Source organism: Nematostella vectensis, chromosome 3 (genome assembly GCF_932526225.1).
Source record: "Nematostella vectensis chromosome 3, jaNemVect1.1, whole genome shotgun sequence".
Taxonomy (NCBI): domain Eukaryota; kingdom Metazoa; phylum Cnidaria; class Anthozoa; order Actiniaria; family Edwardsiidae; genus Nematostella; species Nematostella vectensis.
This window is the reverse complement of record NC_064036.1, coordinates 8,776,625-8,796,576: the sequence shown is the minus strand read 5'-3', so window position 1 is coordinate 8,796,576 and position 19,952 is coordinate 8,776,625. Positions and strand designations below refer to the sequence as shown.

The 19,952-nt window shown below is 41.6% G+C and overlaps 3 protein-coding genes across 3 annotated transcripts; 2 read left to right on the top strand and 1 right to left on the bottom strand.

Annotated features, from left to right (window-relative positions):
* The first annotated feature begins 2,769 nt into the window (after positions 1 to 2,769).
* LOC5512115 (gamma-butyrobetaine dioxygenase) lies at positions 2,770 to 6,844 on the top strand. The gene is made up of 6 exons (XM_001632416.3): positions 2,770 to 2,786; positions 2,930 to 3,023; positions 3,782 to 4,439; positions 5,513 to 5,618; positions 5,905 to 6,107; positions 6,266 to 6,844. Exons 3-6 carry the CDS (start codon positions 3,784 to 3,786, stop codon positions 6,597 to 6,599), a joined length of 1,299 nt encoding a protein of 432 aa, XP_001632466.3. The 5' UTR covers positions 2,770 to 2,786; positions 2,930 to 3,023; positions 3,782 to 3,783; the 3' UTR covers positions 6,600 to 6,844.
* A 3,801-nt stretch (positions 6,845 to 10,645) lies between these two features.
* On the top strand, positions 10,646 to 11,422 carry LOC5512083 (histamine H2 receptor-like). Its single transcript, XM_048725619.1, has one exon. The coding sequence runs from the start codon at positions 10,646 to 10,648 to the stop codon at positions 11,420 to 11,422; it is 777 nt and encodes a 258-aa protein (XP_048581576.1).
* A 5,337-nt stretch (positions 11,423 to 16,759) lies between these two features.
* Positions 16,760 to 18,413, bottom strand: LOC5512082 (trace amine-associated receptor 8b). The gene has a single exon (XM_001632391.3). The coding sequence runs from the start codon at positions 18,152 to 18,154 to the stop codon at positions 17,030 to 17,032; it is 1,125 nt and encodes a 374-aa protein (XP_001632441.2). The 5' UTR covers positions 18,155 to 18,413; the 3' UTR covers positions 16,760 to 17,029.
* Between the last annotated feature and the right edge of the window lie 1,539 nt (positions 18,414 to 19,952).

Here is a 19,952-nt window from a genome sequence, read left to right as displayed (position 1 = left end):
CGGGTGGACTTTAAGGGCAAGCCCGTTCGCCTCGTATTAGAGCTAACCTAGCTCCGACGTAACAAACATGACAAACAGCGACGTTAGCGGTGGTGCCATATACCCCTCGCTTCCCAGTGTTTGCCCCCCGAAGGGTACGCACGTGACGCCTGCCGTTCCGGCAAGCGTCGGTGGCGACGTGCAAAGCTTCCGACTCCAGAAATTATGACACTCAGGCGGTTCTAGACAACGAGATCATCGACAGGTGCGGAAAAAGTATAAGCGCGCCTTTGCCGTTTACCATGCTGTGTCTGTGGCGTCCGGCATCGCTGCAGGGGCGCTTTTCAGCGCCGGGGTGGGGGTCTCTTTAAGTGGGATAGGGGTTCTGATCGGCGGTCCGCTGGCAGGGGTCGTTGGGCTGGTCGGTGTCGTGGGCGCAGGCGCATGGGTAGTCTCTAGGGGTCTTACGAGCGAGGTGGCTAAACACGAGACCTAGACTAAGACACGATGGTTTTAGCGGAGAGTAAGAAAAACTCGATCAGCGAGCTGGTCTCTAAGGCTCTGCAAGACTGGCATATCTCAGACGAAGAGTTTCGGCTAATACTTCGGGAACAAGAGAGATACTACGCGCTCAAGGCCGCTATCAGAGCTCGGCACGGCCTCGCATCGCGTGAGAAAAAAAGCAGGAAAGGGCCCTCCCTGGAAACACGCGAAAAGATGAAAAAGAGACTGCGAGAAATTCGCGAGGAGTTCGGGAGCGAGGTGTTCGAGTAAAGCTCATGTTTAAACGCCACGCCAGCGGCTTTGAATTTACGGCCGAAAAACGGTCATTCCGCGCTCCGTAGGGTGGCGGCCCAACCCAATGCTATGCACATGTGTATATATACGTACGTACGCACATGTGCATATACTACAGGACAGACGGGGGTCTAATTGCAAGGTTCCCACTCGTTTCTATGAAAGGCCCCAGTCCCGCCGTAGATTAATGATTGCTTACCACTGCTAATTATTTACCTACGCGTAGATTAATAATTGCTAAAGTGGTCCCGACGTAGATTGATAATTAGCAATTATTAATCTACGCGAAACGCGTTTCGGTGTCTATGAAAATCCAAAGTCCCCCCTGGAACTTCTATAAAGGGAAATAAGAATTGACCATTAGACTCTTGAAAAAACATTCTCGTCAATGTGACACCTTGAACTTTGACAGCCTTTTTCACAACAAGTTTTAGTATTTTGTAAACTTTAGTATTTTGTTAACTTAAAGCATATTTTTAAAATATTATTGAATGAGTGCTTGCTTGATCCATTTGGAGGGGCCAATACAATTCATAATTACATGGCAGTAAAATTTGACATATTTTTAATCTCATTAAATAAAACATTCTAGAGACACCAAGATCCCCTCTAAAACTTCTCCTATCAGTCAACACAAAAAGGTGTTAAATGCTGGCTCCGCTTTTAGGCAGTGCCTAAATCTATATATTATGCAAATTACCTTCGTTGTTTTAACCACAAAATGACTCAGCTTGCGAGGGGAAATAAGTTCCGGTTACCGAGTGAGCAATAACCGTACTGATATCTAATCAATAGTTACATTGAATAAGTAGATGAAAAACTGCCTGCACCATAATTAATCGCGTTTCCAAAGTTTATCGAGAGTGTAGGGACGGTCATGATGAATAATAAACGAACTAGCCCCTAACACCCGTCTCCCCGCCGATCTCTAAAATACCATAACAATTTTCAATGCGAAATTATTTCCTTTTAACACACTGACCCCTCAACCGGCCTGTACCGGCTTTGGGAAGTACCCACAACCCAAAAAATTCATAAATTCAAAATAAATACAACAAGATGAAGATACTCAGGCATCAATCTAAGGGATAAATGGTCTCGCAGATATGCATCCAACCAAGGTGTTGGCATCTACTCTTAAGCCAAATAATAGCACAGGTTCTTTGACAAATCTCAAATCGAACAAGGAGAGAAAAGCAGAATCACCCCTCTCAATAAAACGCTCAAAATACCACACAAGGGAGAGAGATCAGCAAACACAGCTCAAGACACAAATAGATACCTTTATTCTGATCCTCCAGGTACATTTCCTTGGCCTCAAAACACAATGCCCATTCCTTGAAGGATTGTACAACCACGAAAATATCTTTACGTATTGCAAAGCATTCTGGGAGATCCAGGGGAAAATTCACGAGGGGAGGGCCAGTCAACACTCCTCTCTCCAAAGTCTTCACCCCGAAGCCAAACAAATCAATTCCAGCTCATACAGACCCAGAATAGCAGTGTAAACAATTTTGGAATCAATTTGGTTTCAGAAAAGACAGCATTTAGGAGAGCTGTGGTGATTCATTAGAAAATTATTTTCTCATCCGGGCAAAGCCAAACAAGAAAAAGTCATCATGAATCCACCTTTGCTTGCAAATATCCATAAGCAAAGCACTCAATTATGCCCCAAAAGACTTCATGATGTCCTGAGACACTCTCCTAATATGCTCATAGCTGTATTTTTGATGAAAAATACAAGCAACCATCAACTTGTGCTGGCTTCAGCACAACGACGAGGGATTAAAAGTGGGGACCGCAAAGCACTGTTGGAAAGCTTGGATACCGCTGACTAGGTGCAGCTGTGTTTGACTTTGACGGGCTGTATAAAACTCAGAATAGGGGGGAGGTATCTGTTTTCAGTCTGTTTTTTGTAAATTCAGCTCCAAAAAAGCCAGGAGTCAATGGGATAAACAAAGTTTGAATACGCCAAAACAGGGGGGAGACGGTAGTGAAATCACTAAAAGGTGACTCCTTTAAAGTAGCCGCTTACAAAAAATATTAAACTCTTTTTTATTATTATTATATCATTAGCATTCTCCTTAAATTTTTGTTTCAGTATTTCAATGAATTGATATTGGCATTGAAATTTGACCCTTTCTTGCCGCAGATGGCGCCTGGGAACTAGTGGGTTTCTAATATCTTCGGCTGTCTCCTCCCTCGCAGCTAAATACGAAAACAAAGATCCTTTGCTTTCGAGACAGGTACTGTGCTACTTTCAAGAAGCTTTTATAGTCGTGTAAAATTAATATTCATATTCCGGCTTCAATGCTGCAGCGTTTTAAAAGGCCCGTTCTGCATAATCCATTTCATTTCGAAATTATAAGTAAGATTATTACGTTTATTCGGGGGCTAATCGTAGTTTGGTGTAATGTTTATTTAACTATTTCGCCCTACTAGCCAGGGTAATATATCTCATATGTAGTTATTTAATTAGTGCATTTATGTTTTACAAGATATTGTAAAGACTTTTAACTTGATAAGTTAGGAAACAACGGTGTATCTGTGCCATCGCAAGCTTTTAGAGGGTTGTTTGTCAAGTGTAATCAAGATATCTTCTCGACTAGAAATTTGCTTTTTTATTGTTTATTATCATGTGCACATAATAGGGAAATTCAGATGTCATTAAAACCTGGGCCCTGGGCCATAGAACAGAGTGCTAATAAAGCAATACAAGCAGTGAAGAAATTTTTGTAAGACCGACTTTTATCAATCAATCGGTTGAAAGAATGACACATTCACTCAGAAAAGTGTGTGTGTGTGGTAAGGGCCTCCATGCCCCTCCCCATCTGATACTTTATGTAAATTTAGCATTTTTACAGCATGCTTCCAAACCCCCTATGCACAAAGGATCTTGAATTTTGTCTTTAGCCCCGCACTTTTAATCTTGGTCTACCCTCTCTGGTATTTGGTAGGTAGTACCATGAAATTCCTTAACAATTAGCTTTTCCTTTTGGTGTAGTTATGATGTTGTGCCGATTGCGATCAACCCTGTGTAGGCCATCATATGTCAACCAGCTGAGGGTGTTGGGTGTGGTACGATCTAAGAGCAGCGTGGTGGCTTCCTCTGCATTAGTGAAGCACATAGAGCTTGAGGATAATGATGGTATGTTGCATGTTCACTGGAAGAATAACCAGATAAATCGCTATCCTTATGTCTACTTGCGTGATAATTGCCAGTGCCCCAAGTGCTATAACAGCCTCTTATTGCAAAGAAATTTAGACAGTATCAGCGAGGTTGATCTTGATGTGAAGCCGAAGGCAGTTGAAATGAGAGATGATGGTAAGCAGATTCACATAACATGGCCAAATGAGCATATCAGTCAGTTCAACTCAGCTTGGCTGCACAATAAAAAACTCCCTGAAAGTGATGACCTGACAGGAAAAATGAAACTCAACAAGAAAGGTGTGGAGTTCTGGAATAAAAGTATGTTGCAAGGAAAACTTGTCAGGTTCAATTATGAGGATATTATGACCAAGAAATCTGCTCTTTTTGAGTGGCTCCACACTTTGCATAGTGTTGGAATAGCCTTAATTGAAGAAGCGCCAAGTGGAATGAAGCCTATTGCCGTAGAGCGACTGGCGAAAAGGGTTGGATACGTTCAAGATTCTCATTATGGGTAACTATGCACATGGTCAAATACATGTTAAGGCTAATTTAGGCAGAATGATTTAGTTGTATGCAAACTTCTACAATTTTTCTACAAGTCTTGGAGTGTAAATAATCAGCCTATGACTCTGCTACGATGCTTGACTATGAAAGTGGTACTGTGTAATTAAGGGCTAAGACATGTAGTGCACAGGTTGCATACAACTAAATCTGCAGTCTAAATCAGCCTCTTGACTATAACTACTTGACTGGCTATACATTATGTGTTACTTAACTAGCTATACATGTTCTTGGCTAAACTATAAATATGCTGTGATAAATGATCTAATACACACCCGGGGCATTTATTAAATTATTATGGTCCAATGGGTGCCCCCATTGGACCATCATAATTTAACCCCGTTTATAAGAGAGGGGCATTCTTTACAAACTATAACAATATTGCAAACCCAAGTGCAGTGGGGTTCTAATCTAAGTCAGGACCGCATTGAATTTTAGCCTGCGTAGCAAACGTCTCTTGACATTAAGCAGGCCTCCCCCAGTAGAAGCCAAGCTCAGATTAAGGGAGAAGGCAATTGGATTAGATTTATATAACTGGAATTCCTATGTTGTTTGTTTTTTAAGCGGGAAGGAAGGGTAGGGGGGCATTTATTAGAGAGGAGCATTCAATGTAAGCTTAAGGGGGTGTTCTTGAGATAGGGGGCATTTATAAGATGATTTACGGTAAGTTACTTGGCACTTGAATAAGACTGGATAACAGTTTTAACTGAGGAGTAGATTCACAATGCAGGTCTATGAAACAAAACTATATTTGCATCAAATGCACCAATGCGTCTTATTCAAGTGAATGTGCTACAGCTCCTGTCAAGTTGAGCACTGTTTTGGCTCCCTGTGAAAGATTTGCACTGGCTATACTAGTCTGCTTAGCAGCCACTTTTAGTGTCACACACAAGGAGCTGCTAAGCAGACTAGGCTATACTTGGCTATTTATACAAATTTTTGGGGGGCATGTTTTATTTACTGAAGTCAATGTAAATGTTTTTCTCCTTAATGATAAGCATGAACCATGCCTTTTTTCTTCAGCCACACATTTGATGTAAATGCCAAGTTTGATGCCAACAATCTGGCATATACAACAGCTGATCTTCCACTGCACTGTGATGTACCACAATTAGAATACTACCCAGGGGTAAGCAACCACATGGACAACATAAACATAGTCAGAATACTAACCAGGGGTAAGGAACCACATGGACATATACATATACAAAGTCAGAATACTACCCAGGGGTACGAACCACATGGAGATATACATATACACAGTCAAAATACTACCCAGGGGTAAGCAACCACATAGACAACACATTCAGTATAGTACCCCTGTGTAAGAAAGTCTCACTATTCATCATACCACAAACTATCATGTGTAGAATTTTAGATTAACTTGATCAGTAACCTCAAATTGACATCAACAGGTCCAGATGTTACACTGCCTCAAGCAGGCCCCTACGGAGGGAGGTGAAAGCATATTTGTAGATGGATTCTTCATTGCACAGGAGATTAAAGAGCAGCACCCAAGGCTGTTTAATCTGCTTGCTACCACGCCCATCCCATTTGTGGACATAGGCAAAGATGAATTTGGGGATTTCCATCTTATGAACAAAAGAAAGACTATTGAGTAAGTGTATTTAATCACACAAAATACTCAAGTGTTTTTTTAACCAGATACATTAATAAACCACTTGTTGTTCATTCTTGCATTGATGCAAGTTAAACTTAAACTTAATTCATGGTTTTTATTAGGAAATAGAATTGTCTACCTTTGATATATTCCAGGCTGGATGAGCTTGGTCATATAGTTCGCTTCGCCTACAGTAACCACATGCGAGACTACTTCATGGATTCCCCGGTAGAGAAAGTTCAGCTGCTGTACCAGGCCTATCTAATTCTTAGCCAGATGATGCGCGATCCAGTGAATATGATAGAATATAAGCTCTCCCCTGGGGAAGTGGTATCATTCAACAACAGCCGCGTGCTTCATGGTCGTAGAGGGTATACTATTACCGGCGAGGGCAACCGACACCTCCAGGGCTGCTATATGGATTGGGATCTAGTAAACGCAAGGCTGAGAAATCTCGCTACAGTGCTTGGGAAAACATTTGAAGATTGAACGTGACGAGACCGCCTCTACTCACTTGAGAAACCCAGGGGTAGTGTTTAAAAGAAAATTTATGAAGCAGATTTAAATTCGCTTGTAATGTAATGTTAACTTAACTAAACTATATTTCTAGGATCAAATTATTTTTAAAAATTTGCCTTTTTATAACGCATATACATTGCAAAGAGAATAGTGCTTTAGTTAGACCATAGAATGTAGTGAGAAATTATTTTTCAATAAAGAAGATTTTTATATTATTTTGTGTGGTCTGGTTATTTGTGCTTACCTTTTTTTGTAATTTGATACCCCAGTCAATGATCTCCATGACTGTCTTAATTCACTCTTTTTATGAAAATTTAAATTTAAAACATTAAGCTTGACAATTCTACTCTTGAAGATTCAAATTAGACAATTGCGGTGAGACTTTTTAGAGATCTCGGGGGGAGAGATTATGCCCCTTAGTAGTTTCAACAATTACACCTTATAAACTTGCTGAATGTTCCAAGCATAGTATCACTTGTGCCTCCCCAACAAGCTAGAATTCCAGAACTTTATGGGAACGATAAAATTATGTAAGCTTTTATCCAAAACCTGACAAGTAGCTATTTGTGCAGTCTAGTGAAGAAAGACTCATACTTCTTCTGGAAAAGAGATATTCAGAATAAATAGTATGTAAGATACTGATAACACCATATTCCAAGCACCGAGACATCTAGCGTAGATTGCCTAGTAGGAGTACCTACTTGCTGTTGTGTGGTCTTGCTTGCTTGTGTGTTCTTGCTGTGACCGAAAAGACCAAGATTACTTAATCATCACCACTAGATGGAAATCTCACAAAGGGAAGCATAGTAGTCTTTCCCTCAAGCATAATTTCGCCCCATGACAGGTAATCCGGAATCCATGAAAAAATGAGATATGGGATCCGGAATCCATGAAAAAATGAGATATGGAATCCGGAATCCATGACAAAATGAGATATGGAATCCGGAATCCATGAAAAAATGAGATATGGAATCCGGAATCCATGCTGCTGGGATCCGGAATCCACGAGAAAAAACCCACATGGAATCCGGAATCCACACACTAGGATCCGGAATCCAGAACCCTATTGGAGAACCTGTCATGGGGCGAATAATTAACATTTGAATTTGCCACCACGCTCACAATTCTTGGTTTGTAACAAGCGTAACATAATTATTTGTCTTTCAGTTTAATTCCAGGAAATAATGACTTCCAGACAAAAATACCTGATAATGGACTGCTTTCGGTACAGCGACTTGACATAACTAATCAAGTAATGGTTGAGCTGAAAGAGCAGATGGTACCATTATCAAAACCGCCAAGGCTGTCATATCGGTACTCTATTAGTAACACGCTTTTATCCATAACAGGATAAGCAACCGACTATTAGCAGGAACCTGAGACCCTCTCACAGATCAGCGGAATGCTGATGCTGGTCTATCCCTCCTCCAAATGTCCCAAACCACCCCTAAACCGCCAAAAAAAAATACCGTAAAGTAAATTGTAATAGAAGTAACGCTAAAGGAAAACAGAATTGCTGTAAATGTAAATGCAGAAGGCTATATCGGCAGCCCCCCCCCCTCATTTTTTTCTCTAAAATTATAAGGAAAGGACCAGTAGCGGCCTGACTTTATCTCCCCCCCTCCCCCCATCAGTCTCTTGTTTCTGGGGGAGGGGAGCCGATACAATGTCCTTTGCGTCGTGCCCCCTCCCCAGGTTTCGATGACTGTTACGGCCGGCATTGGGACGCAGTTGGCAGCCGCCGCTATGAACGCAAGCTTTTCCTTGTTGAAGGATAGTATAATATTTGTTATAGTGACAAACAGCATGCATAAAATATATATAGAATTGGTTCCCATTTTTTGTAACCCGCTTAAAAGACATAATTCCACTCCCTCAGAAACCACCAAAATACTTTCATGGCTCACAGCAAAAAGACAAACAACCTTAATACAAACTGCGATAGTATTGTTGATAATTATATTATTTTAAGTTTGAGTTGCTTTGTTTGTCATGGGCGGAGGCGGGCAGATGCTCATGAAATAAAAGAGGCTTTTTTTCAATACCGAATACCCAATCAATATCCAATCAATACGTACACGTGCCGCCTCATTAGCTTTCCCCGAAAGTATTGTTGATAGTTATATTAATTTAAGTTTGAGTTGCTTTGTTTGTCATGGGCGAAGGCGGGCAGATGCTCATGAAGTAAAAGACGTTTTTTCAATACCCAATCAATACGAACAATACGCCTAATAAGCTTTCCACGAAAGGCCATCTAACTTTGTGAGCGAAGTTCTCAATTTCCACTTTTCCAGTCTTGGTTTTGAAGATAGTGATCCCTAGGGCTATACGATTTTCTGAGCAATTTTCCGTTTACTATTCTCACGCCTTCTTTATTTTGACCAACAACATCATTGAGTAGGCAGACCCCGATCGAGGTGTTTGGAGGGATTGCAGAAATGAGCCAAGTTTGTGCGTGCTAGAGCGAGGGGCAATATAGGGCTAAAATCAACACCTTTTATGGGTGAGGGGTATGGAAGTAACAAAAAATGAAAATATTAATTGCTTACTTTATGCTAAGTCTAGTCCGTTATTCATTGTGTTTATTCGGACAAACCTATTCCTTAAACATCTCTAGGTGATGGGGAATCCAAAACGAAAGAAAGCTAGACGCGGGAATGCTGTGGCGAGCAAAATAATCAGTGGGGAGGGGAGGGTACCTTGTCTCAGAGCCTCGCTAGTGTCAACTGACAAGCTGTGTGCAATGAATAACTGACAAGCCAAACCAAGATATCATCATGGTCTTGGCCAGAGGCTCAGTAACCAGTGAAAAGCATGAATCGAAGAGCGAACTTTTAATTTTGACTTCCAAAATAGAAAAGTTCGACAAAAAAAGACAGGATTATGTTATAAAAGCTTTCTAACGACCCATTCTAATCCCTTTATGAATTCTTGTTTTTAATTTCCCCACTAACGAATGGAATGGAATTAAATTTGGAATAGCCTACCTTTTCTAGATTACTTTCCCAGTACCACATTGTGTTCTTCGCTAAACTGTGTTACTATGGGCGGCCTCATTCCGGTCCAGCAGATATATTAACGGTACGTGACAGCATTTGTTATCAGAACAGCATCGAGCGAGGACAGACTCGCCTTTCAACTTAAACGGTAAGATAAGTGCATAGGACTCCTACTCTAGCTACAAACATTTTACAATTTTAATTGCGGAAACTGTCATCATATGATTCGTCGTTATTTACTAATGCATTTGGTATTGGATAAGGTCGAGAGAAATTCGTCCATTTCTTTGTAAGGGAAATATAAATTGCACAGAGTTCATTTTCCTCTTCCTCTGGAATTTTGTGTTTAACTTTAAGATAATGTAAAGCATCTAAAACACCTTTTATCCTTGACAGCACGAAGGAATTAGTCAACAGGGAGGCTAGTACATAAAAGGCATTGGAGGCATGCATTGTGAACAATGTGGATAAATTTGGTTTCAATAGGTTTGAATGGGGATTGTTTTAAAGTACTATACTAAAACCTTATGCAATTAATGACAGGTTCAACTACTGTTTGTACAAAGAATGACTGGACTAAAAACCTTATTTCCTAATCAAGCGTTCACCCAGCCCTCAGTTTAGCTCTCAAAGAGTGTCACTAAAGCAAATGGAGAATACAACGCCGAACACAACCTTAAACACAGCGACGAACCAGCTGGAGCGCAGATATGTCTTCACGCCAATCCCTCTTCACATCAAGCTCGTCATCAGCTCATTGGTGATTCTCTTCGCATTACTTTCCTTGGTGGGAAACGGTCTCGTCATGTACGCCATCAGACCCCCGAAGACCCCGAACGTCAGAGCTCTAAACCGAGGCGCAGCAAAAATGTTTGTGCGTAGCTTGGCTTTGTCTGACATTCTGGGCGCTCTACTCACTGCTCCTGTGTTCGTCATAGAAATACATTTCCAGATAACTCCGAATGACTGGGCGTGTCATGGCGCCAGGTACCTTTTCACCTTTTTAACATTATCACAATGATGAATATCATTGCGATAGGCATTGAACGGTACTTTGGTATTTTCCGCCCTTTATCCTCGCCTGCCGAAGAAACCGCAAAGAGGCTTGTGATCGCTGCATGGATTACTGGAATACTGATGACGGTGGTACCAAACATCAACATGAAGCGTAGAAGGTATTACATTGATGACGATAAGTACACCCTTTTCTGCTCCTATGACAACTCCACGCCTACCAGTAGAATAATCAACACTGTGTTTAGTGTTTTGGTGTATTACATGCCTTGCATCCTACTGTCGATACTTTGTGTCAGAATCTTAAGGTTCCTAAAACGTCGACGACAGGTGGATGCTGGTCAGAGTTCCTCAAGTATAACGAACACGCCGCGGTTCCAAGGCAGCTACATGCTGGTGTCTCTGATCTTCGCCTTCATCCTCCCGTACCTTGTCTACGTGGTCTACTTTACGGCGATGATGATTCTCCAGCCTCCAGTGAGTTACGTTACGGACTTCACTATCAGATATGCAGCTGCAGCTGCAGGCTATGCAAACGGTGCGTTGAATCCTGCCATCTACTTGATTGCCATGCAAAACGCTCGTGTGCGTTTGAAAGGGCTGTTCACGGGAAGACGACTGGCGGAGCCAGCAATTGAGACTCACCCGACTAGAAGGACGACGAATCAAGGAAGTCGAGATCCGAGAAGCAACCCACATGTGATCATAGACAAAGATACAAGCGCAGACCAACTTGCATTAAAAACTTGCCAAGGAGAAAACATCTTTTCCCTTCAATAACTGACTAATGCAACATCAGATACAACTATACCACCATCTAATATTTCATCTTGGAATTTGATAATTGCATATATGTAATGAGGGTAGAATGGTGGTATGTGCGTTGGATAAAGGGAAAACAAGGCGAGCTAAAACTATGTGGACCAGCGTATACGTCAAACACTGAACCAAGGTACACATGCAACACTATGGACCAATGTACACATCCAACAATATGGACCAGCGTACACATCCAACACCATGGACCAAGGTACACATCAAACACCATGGACCAGGGTACACATCCAACTCTATGGACCAAGGTACACTTCCAACACTATGGACCAAGGTACACATCCAACACCATGGACCAAGGTACACCTGCAACACTATGGACCAAGGTACACATCCAACACCATGGACCAAGGTACACATCCCACACTATGGACCAAGGTACACATCTAACAATATGGACCAGCGTACACATCCAACACCATGGACCAATGTACACATCAAACACCATGGACCAGGGTACACATCAAACTCTATGGACCAAGGTACACATCCAACACCATGGACCAAGGTACACATCCAACACTATGGACCAAGGTACACATCCAACACCATGGACCAGGGTACACATCCAACACCATGGACCAAGGTACACATCCAACTCTATGGACCAAGTTACACATCCAACACTATGGACGAAGGTACACATCCAACAATACGGATCAAGGTACACATCCAACACCATGGACCAAGGTACACATCCAACTCTATGGACCAAGGTACACATCCAACTCTATGGACCAAGGTACACATCCAACACTATGGACGAAGGTACACATCCAACAATACGGATCAAGGTACACATCCAACACCATGGACCAAGGTACACATCCAACTCTATGGACCAAGGTACACATCCAACTCTATGGACCAAGTTACACATCCAACACCATGGACCAAGGTACACATCCCACACCATGGACCAAGGTACACATCTAACACCATGGACCAAGGTACACATCCAACACTATGGACCAAGGTACACATCCAACACCATGGACCAAGGTACACATCCCACACTATGGACCAAGGTACACATCTAACAATATGGACCAGCGTACACATCCAACACCATGGACCAAGGTACACATCAAACACCATGGACCAAGGTACACATCAAACACCATGGACCAGGGTACACATCCATCTCTATGGACCAAGGTACACATCCAACACCATGGACCAAGGTACACATACAACACTATGGACCAAGGTATACATCCAACACCATGGACCAGGGTACACATCCAACACCATGGACCAAGGTACACATCCCACACTATGGACCAAGGTACACATCCAACAATACGGACCAAGGTACACATCCAACACCATGGACCAAGGTACACATCCAACACCATGGACCAAGGTACACATCCAACACCATGGACCAAGGTACACATCCAAGACTATGGACCAAGGTACAGATCCAACACCATTGACCAAGTTACACATCCAACACTATGGACCAAGGTACACCAGTGGCATCGGAGGTGATCATAACGGAAAATATAAAGAGTGTTTTAGAGCTTCAAGCACTAGTGGCTGGGAAAAAGAAAGAAGGCAAAACAGATTTTTTGATTAACCGAGCCCCGCGCGCAGTCGCTGATATTCTAAAGACAGCATGGGAAATAGTAAGCGCTCAAAGCGTGTTGGAGAGGACGAAAAAGACTCGGACTGAGCTTTTAAACGAGGCCAGGACTCGTCTGTGTGCTGAAGGATACAATGGCGACTGGGTTAGCTGCGCTCAAAAAAATAAAAAATACTAGAAACAACGGTGTCTCGAGGCAATTCTTCACTAATGCAGTGAAAGAATTGCTAATTAAAGGAAAAGGCAAATACCGGAACTTGATCATCACAGGACCCGCTAATTGTGGAAAAACATTCATTATAAACCCTTTAACCCTTATATACAACACATTTTGTAACCCTGCTTGGACAGGTGTCGAGAATGCGATTTCCGCTGGTCTCCTCCAGTGATCCGATGGCAAAATTTGCTTCTTTTACTAGAAGGCCAGGTGGTTCATTTTCCCGCGCCTAAAACGCACTTTTCTAAGGACGTCGCCTTTGATAAGGATACTCAATTTTTTTGCACAAGCAAAAATTCTCTAGTCTACATAAAGAATGGAGTGATCGATGAGCGTGAGACGGAGATGATGAGAGTGAGATGGACTGCGATCCAGTTCAACCGTCAGATACCGCGCCACCTACAGCGCGAGGTTCGATGCTTTGCGGAGCTTATTTTGAGCTAGGCCTGTCCAGATAAAGCTGAAAGCTGTTTTATATCGAATGACATGGACTGTATGTTATGTAGCTAAAAAAAATTCGGTGAACAGCCCTTTTCCACGGTTAACGGAGATCTGTAAATTTAATTATTGAAGATTTCTCAACATCCTTTATTATACAGCTCAATCGTTGTTAACCGTTAGTTAGCCGATAATTGTTGCGATGAAATATGTTATTTACTCTAGCGTTCATGCATTAGGCCATTAAATGTTTAATCAAGTTTATCGCCGATTAAAGAACGCTAGTTTTGGTTATTCGTTTATTTGTTTTCTTCGCGCGTGACAAGTTTGTCATGCAAAACGGCACTAACGGACATGCAGATGCCAAAACGTTAATATTAATTCTTTTATTTTCGCTGGCGAGCATTACATTGTCTGAAATAAAAGAAAACGTGACAATTGTGAAGCTTACCCCATCTAGGTAGAAAGCAATCTGTCGTGTCCAAATATCTTCTGGGTAATCATTTTTCATGTGCTTGGCGAATGCCAGCCTTTCCATACAGTCCGCCTCCGATTTTTTCTGGCCTAGAGGAAAAAATAACCGTGCTTATTCAAACAACGCCTCACATAGTTCTGCTGCACAGGTTGTTCGAGCTTAAGCCAGCCGTCTCCATTAGTCTATCCGAAGAGAAGCCCCCTCCTTCTTGTCGTAGAATTTTCAAAGACCGTAACAGCTTCCGCTCATCGCGCACGCTAGTTTGCTAGGCCCTGCGAATGCCAGCCTTTCCATACAGTCCGCCTCCGCTTTTTTTCTGGCCTGGGGAAAAAATAACTGCTTATTCAGACAACGCAAAACATAAGTTTGCTAGGCCCTGTGACACACCTCTTTTCTTTTCCTTGTCATCTTCCGTCTTTTTTTATTCTAAACACTGTCGCTCTTGATAAATCAGTTTTCTTGCATATTTCTTTGGTGGAAAATCTTTTACCTTTCGCAAGATAGGCCACATAAGCCCTCTTTTCGGGACTCAATTTGCCCGTGAAAACCATATTCACGTTTGCGGAGATTGCTTTTACTCAAGAGAGCATGAGATAAGTGAGGGACACTTTGGTATTACCCCGCGCCATGTCGATTCCGAATCCGGCTATTTTTAGTAACCACCACCCCACCACTGCGCGTGAGCATTTTTACTCACCCTACCCCCGCGCTTTGGCATTTACATCTTGTTGTTTTTGCCGCTGTTTTGTTACTTGAAACCCAAAAAAACACCCTATTTGCACAAATGCCATCGAAAATTTCATTCTAGCATCAAGAATACAGGCACTTGCGGTTTATTAAGGGGATGTAGTACTTCAAGGATTGCAAGATTTCGAAAAAGTTTAAAAAAAGAGACCATTCAAAATCAATAGCGGAAACCCTCGTGCTTCAAACACCGCTTCCGCTCTAACTTGCTGCTTCTTCGTGGTTTTTCAACATTCATTATATTCCTAATGGTCAAACGAAATCTGTAAGTTAGACATTAGATATGCTATTGATTTTTGTGAATATTCCGGTGAATTGAGAATGAATCCAAGAAAATACATTTCATAATACTATCCTTGTAGCGAGGGAATGCATTTTTGTGATGATCAAAGCCAGCAAGCTGAAGTATCTGAGTTTTTGTAAAAGTGAGAAAATAAAGAGGGAGATATCACTGTATTTCTTTGATGTTGTTATTATTATATGTTATATTATTATGTTGTTATTATACAAGCTGGTGTCGGGATTTGAATCAAACACAGTATATCGCAGCCATTTTATCGCTCGTCGGATTTCTTTCTCATTTGACTTCGCCGCTCAGACAAACAAACCAGTCAAACTATTCAGGGATATAGCTTTCTGTGAGTATATTTGCCAATGTTGCTTACTTAAGTTAGACTTGTTTTCTTCTTCCGAGTTATTTTACATGATCTCTTTTCATTCCTATCGAGTTGGCAAAACAACAACGCGCAACCCGCGGGGAAGTAGGACAAAATAAAAGGAGCAAATCCTCACGCGCAGTGGTGGGGTGGTGGTTACTAAAAATAGCCGGATTTGGAATCGACATGGCGCGCGGGTAATACCAAAGTGTCCCTCTTATCTTATGCTCTCTTGTTTTACTCCAATACCAGACAAAACCTGTTGAGACACCCAGATTTTCGTGCGCAAAAAAATCCAAATTTCACACGTGCTTAACCGATTGACTTATGGCTATTTTTTAGCTGAATTTACAAAAGACAGACTGAAAACAGATACCTCCACCCCTATTCTGAGTTTTATACAGCCCGTCAAAGTCAAACACAGCTTCACGTAGTCAGCGGTATCCTAGCTTTCCAGCAGTGCTTTGCGGTCCCCACTTTTAATCCCTCGTCGTTGTGCTGAAGCAAGCACAAGTTGGTGGTTGCTTGTATTTTTTTTTATAAAAAATAAAGCTATGAGCATATTAGGAGAGTGTCTCAGGACATCATAAAGTCTATTGGGGCATAATTAAGTGCTTTGCTTATGGATATTTGCAAGCAAAGGTGGATTCGTGTTGATTTTTTCTTGTTTGGCTTTGCCTGAATAAGAACATAATTTTTCAATGATCACCACAGCTCTCCTGGAACCAAATTGATTTTAAAATTGTTTACACTGCTATTCTGGGTCTGTATGACCTGGAATTGATTTGTTTGGCTTCGGGGTGAATAGACTTATAAAAAACCATCTAACTTTGGGGAGAGGAGTGTTGACTGGCCCTCCCCTCGTGAATTTTTCCCTGGATCTCCCAGAATGCTTTGCGATCCGTAAAGTGGCTTTACAAGCCTTCAAGGAGTAGACATCGTGTTTTGAGGCCATGGAAATGAACCTGGAGGATCAGAATAAAGGTATCCATTTGTGTCTTGAGCTGTGTTTGCTGATCTCTCTCCCTTGTGTTGTATTTAGAGCGTTTTATTGAGAGGGGTGATTCTGCTTTTCTTTCCTTGTTCGATTTGAAATTGTTCAAAGAACCTGCGCTATTATTTGGCTTAAGAGTAGTTGCCAACAACTTGGTTGGATGCACATCTTCAAGACCATTTATCCCTTAGACTGATGCCTGGGTATCTTCATCTTGTTGTGTTTATTTTGCATTTATGAATTTTTTGGGTTGTGGGTACTTCTCAAAGCCGGTACGGGCCGGTTGAGGGGTCAATTTGTTAACTTAAGACGTTTATACCTCTCCCCCTCCCCCCCACAAAGCAATATCGTGTATGACTTGATGCTAGAAGAGTGAGCATGAATTCAACATTGTTTTGAGGGGGGAGGAGAGGATAGGAACTGAATTATGAACATCTTTTTTCATCCAAATTTGGGAATTGTCTCAACAGTTTTGTCCGGGATTGAAATTTGACTTTGATCTTTAAGTTTGATCTTTGACTTTGGCATTAGAATGTTTTTCCCAGCATTTCGTATCTCGGCCATTCTCCAGAACAAGATGGCGGGATTTAAACACGAATGGGAGTAGGCAATCACTCCACACAGAGACTCCGCTGACCAGATACTCGCAGTCTCGCCAATTACAGCAGCCAAAGTTGTCGCTACCATATAAGGAGTATAACAAAGTAAGAAGACCACAAACACCCATATCATGGTAATAATAAACTTTTTGTATCGCGCAGTGTTCGCTTGCAGCTGAGATCTAGGACCACTGGCCAACCTGATCGCATTCTTCTGTCGTCTTATCTTATGCAAGGCCATGACGTAACAAATTGTCGTTATAGCAACGCACGAGCCAATCAAAAGTGCGATCAATATAAATACTGTTGCACGATTAGGAATGAAGTGCTGAGTTATTATTATAGCAATCATAAACAGCCAGGACAAAGCAATCACAAAACCAACCCGATAATTCGTAACTTTCGTCGGGTAGTCGATACCCGAAGTTACGAGTAGATATCGATCAACAGAGATAAGAGTTAGAGTTAGAAAAGAAACACCCGTAAGGACCTTCCCGAAGTTGTATATTAAAAAAGCATTTTGACAATAAAGGTTGAAGTTGTCTGTGAGTTCTCCCACTTTCTTGGCGATATACGCCGGTTGTACGATTAGTCCAATTAGTAAATCTGAAGACGATAGGCTGTACAGAAGAAGGGTCGACGGCTTCCGAAAAGCAGGCGAGCGGTACATGGCCATCATCAGTAGCACGTTCAAGATAATGGCGGGAAGCAGTGTGATGCAGTTGATAACCGCCGCCGCAATGTACGCATCTCGAGCCAGCAGAATACGCTTAGAATCGTAAACCAAGAAGAAGCAGTGTCTTGTCATTGATGAAATATTACCATCCATTGTTTTCATTGTGCGATATAAAATCCTTTTGTAGAGAGTTGTAGGGGAAAAAGGGCAACTAAGGCAGTGACAACTAAAGCTTATGAACTCGATTTGCTGACGAACTATTACTAATTCCTCATTCCTTATAGAAAGCATTAAAGCTCACTCTGGTGAGACGAGGAGAACAATATATGTTCAACAAACAATACAAAAATTGCCATAACAGGGAAAACGTCACGATAAAATGAGTTACATTAATTCGATATTAAAGAACTGGGGTCTTGTCACGAGCTGCTTGACAGGATTTAAAAACGCTTTTTCCGAATGATACGAAATGCTTCTTCTGCAACAGGCATGCTGCCCCTCCAATCGCTTACCGAGTCAAACTCCTAAAGCCTTTAGGCGGTAGAAGCGGCCGGAAATGGGTTAGGCTGGTAAAACATTTAAAAAGGAACTTGGTTCACTGATGCATAAAAAGACTTAAGCTAGCAAGGCGATTTTAATTCAGTCGTGTTTGGAAGAGCATCAGGTAAACAAGGAACGTTTAAAAAGAGTACGCGAAAACACTACGGAGGTTATCATCATTTTAATAAAACCGAACCAGTAAGGTCTGTATGGAGAAAAATATGACGGACGTCCATCGGTAAACACTTTGCCATCGGAATGCGATCGTACGGTCAAATAAGCTTCGATTGCGTGCGATCATATAAAAACAAGCCTAAAATCTTATGATACGCAAATATTTACTCTGTTGCAATACTAAATGGTTCACTGAAAACGAGTAATAATAAAATAAAATAAATGATAATAGTGCCCGTAGGTGGGTCAGCACTCTTGGAATGAGACTGAAAGGAGGAAATGCATAAGGTTTGAAATTACTCTAGTCTAATGAGAAAGCATCGCACGCAAACGCGCAGGGATCAGGCAACCAGGAAATAAATCTTGGGACCTTAGTATTTAATCTAGATGCAAATAAATCGATAACCGACGTGAAAGTGGTCTGAGACAACCAGTCAAAGACGGTTGGGTGCAAACTCCACTACAAATTTATATTGAAATTTCGTGATTTGTAGTCAGCTATTGTATTACTTTGTCCGGGTAAAATGACAGCTGATATCCAAATATGCCTATCAATGCACCATAACAATATTTCCCTTTCCAGATTGTCTAGATTGCAAGATCGTATGCCACCCATCTTGTTGACATAAGATACAGCTGTGGTATTATCAAGCTTTAGTTGAATGTGTTTGCAAGTGACGTCACGTGCGAAACACTTCAGTGCGAAAAACGCACCTAAAGTCTCTAGATAATTGATGTGGTTTCCCGATTCGACCTCGGAACACAGGCCGCCCGTCGATTGTTGCATAGGAACTAATTGAGATTTAGCTTTGTTCACGGTAAAGCCAAGATTAGAGAGGGTTTGGCAAACATCACGCGCATGTTGTGCACACTCCTCACTTGATTTACCAATCACTAAAGTGTCATCAATATAATAGATTACTCTAATATGACGGAAACGTAACAAAGCATAAACTGGCTTAAGCACCTTAGTAAATACCCGAGGCGCTAATTTATACCCGAAAGGGAGGCACGTGAATTCATAAACTTTGTCATGCCAACAAAACCGCAAATATTTCCGGTCTTGTACACATATTGGGATGCTAAAATATGCATCCTTCAGATCAATCGAAGCCATAAACTCCCCAGGTAGCAGTAAATGCTCCAAAAGATCAATGTTTTCCATTTTGAAATGAATGTTCTGAACAAATTCATTTAAAGGCTTCAGATTGATGACTGGTCTAAGATCACCCGTTTTCTTAGGCACCAAAAAAAAAAATCAAAAAGACAAGAATTCATCCTCTCGGTGGTTCACCTGGACAACAGCTCGTTTTTCCAAATGCTTTACGACTTCTGCAATAATTAGCAGAATTGCTGATTCCGATAAATTGAATCG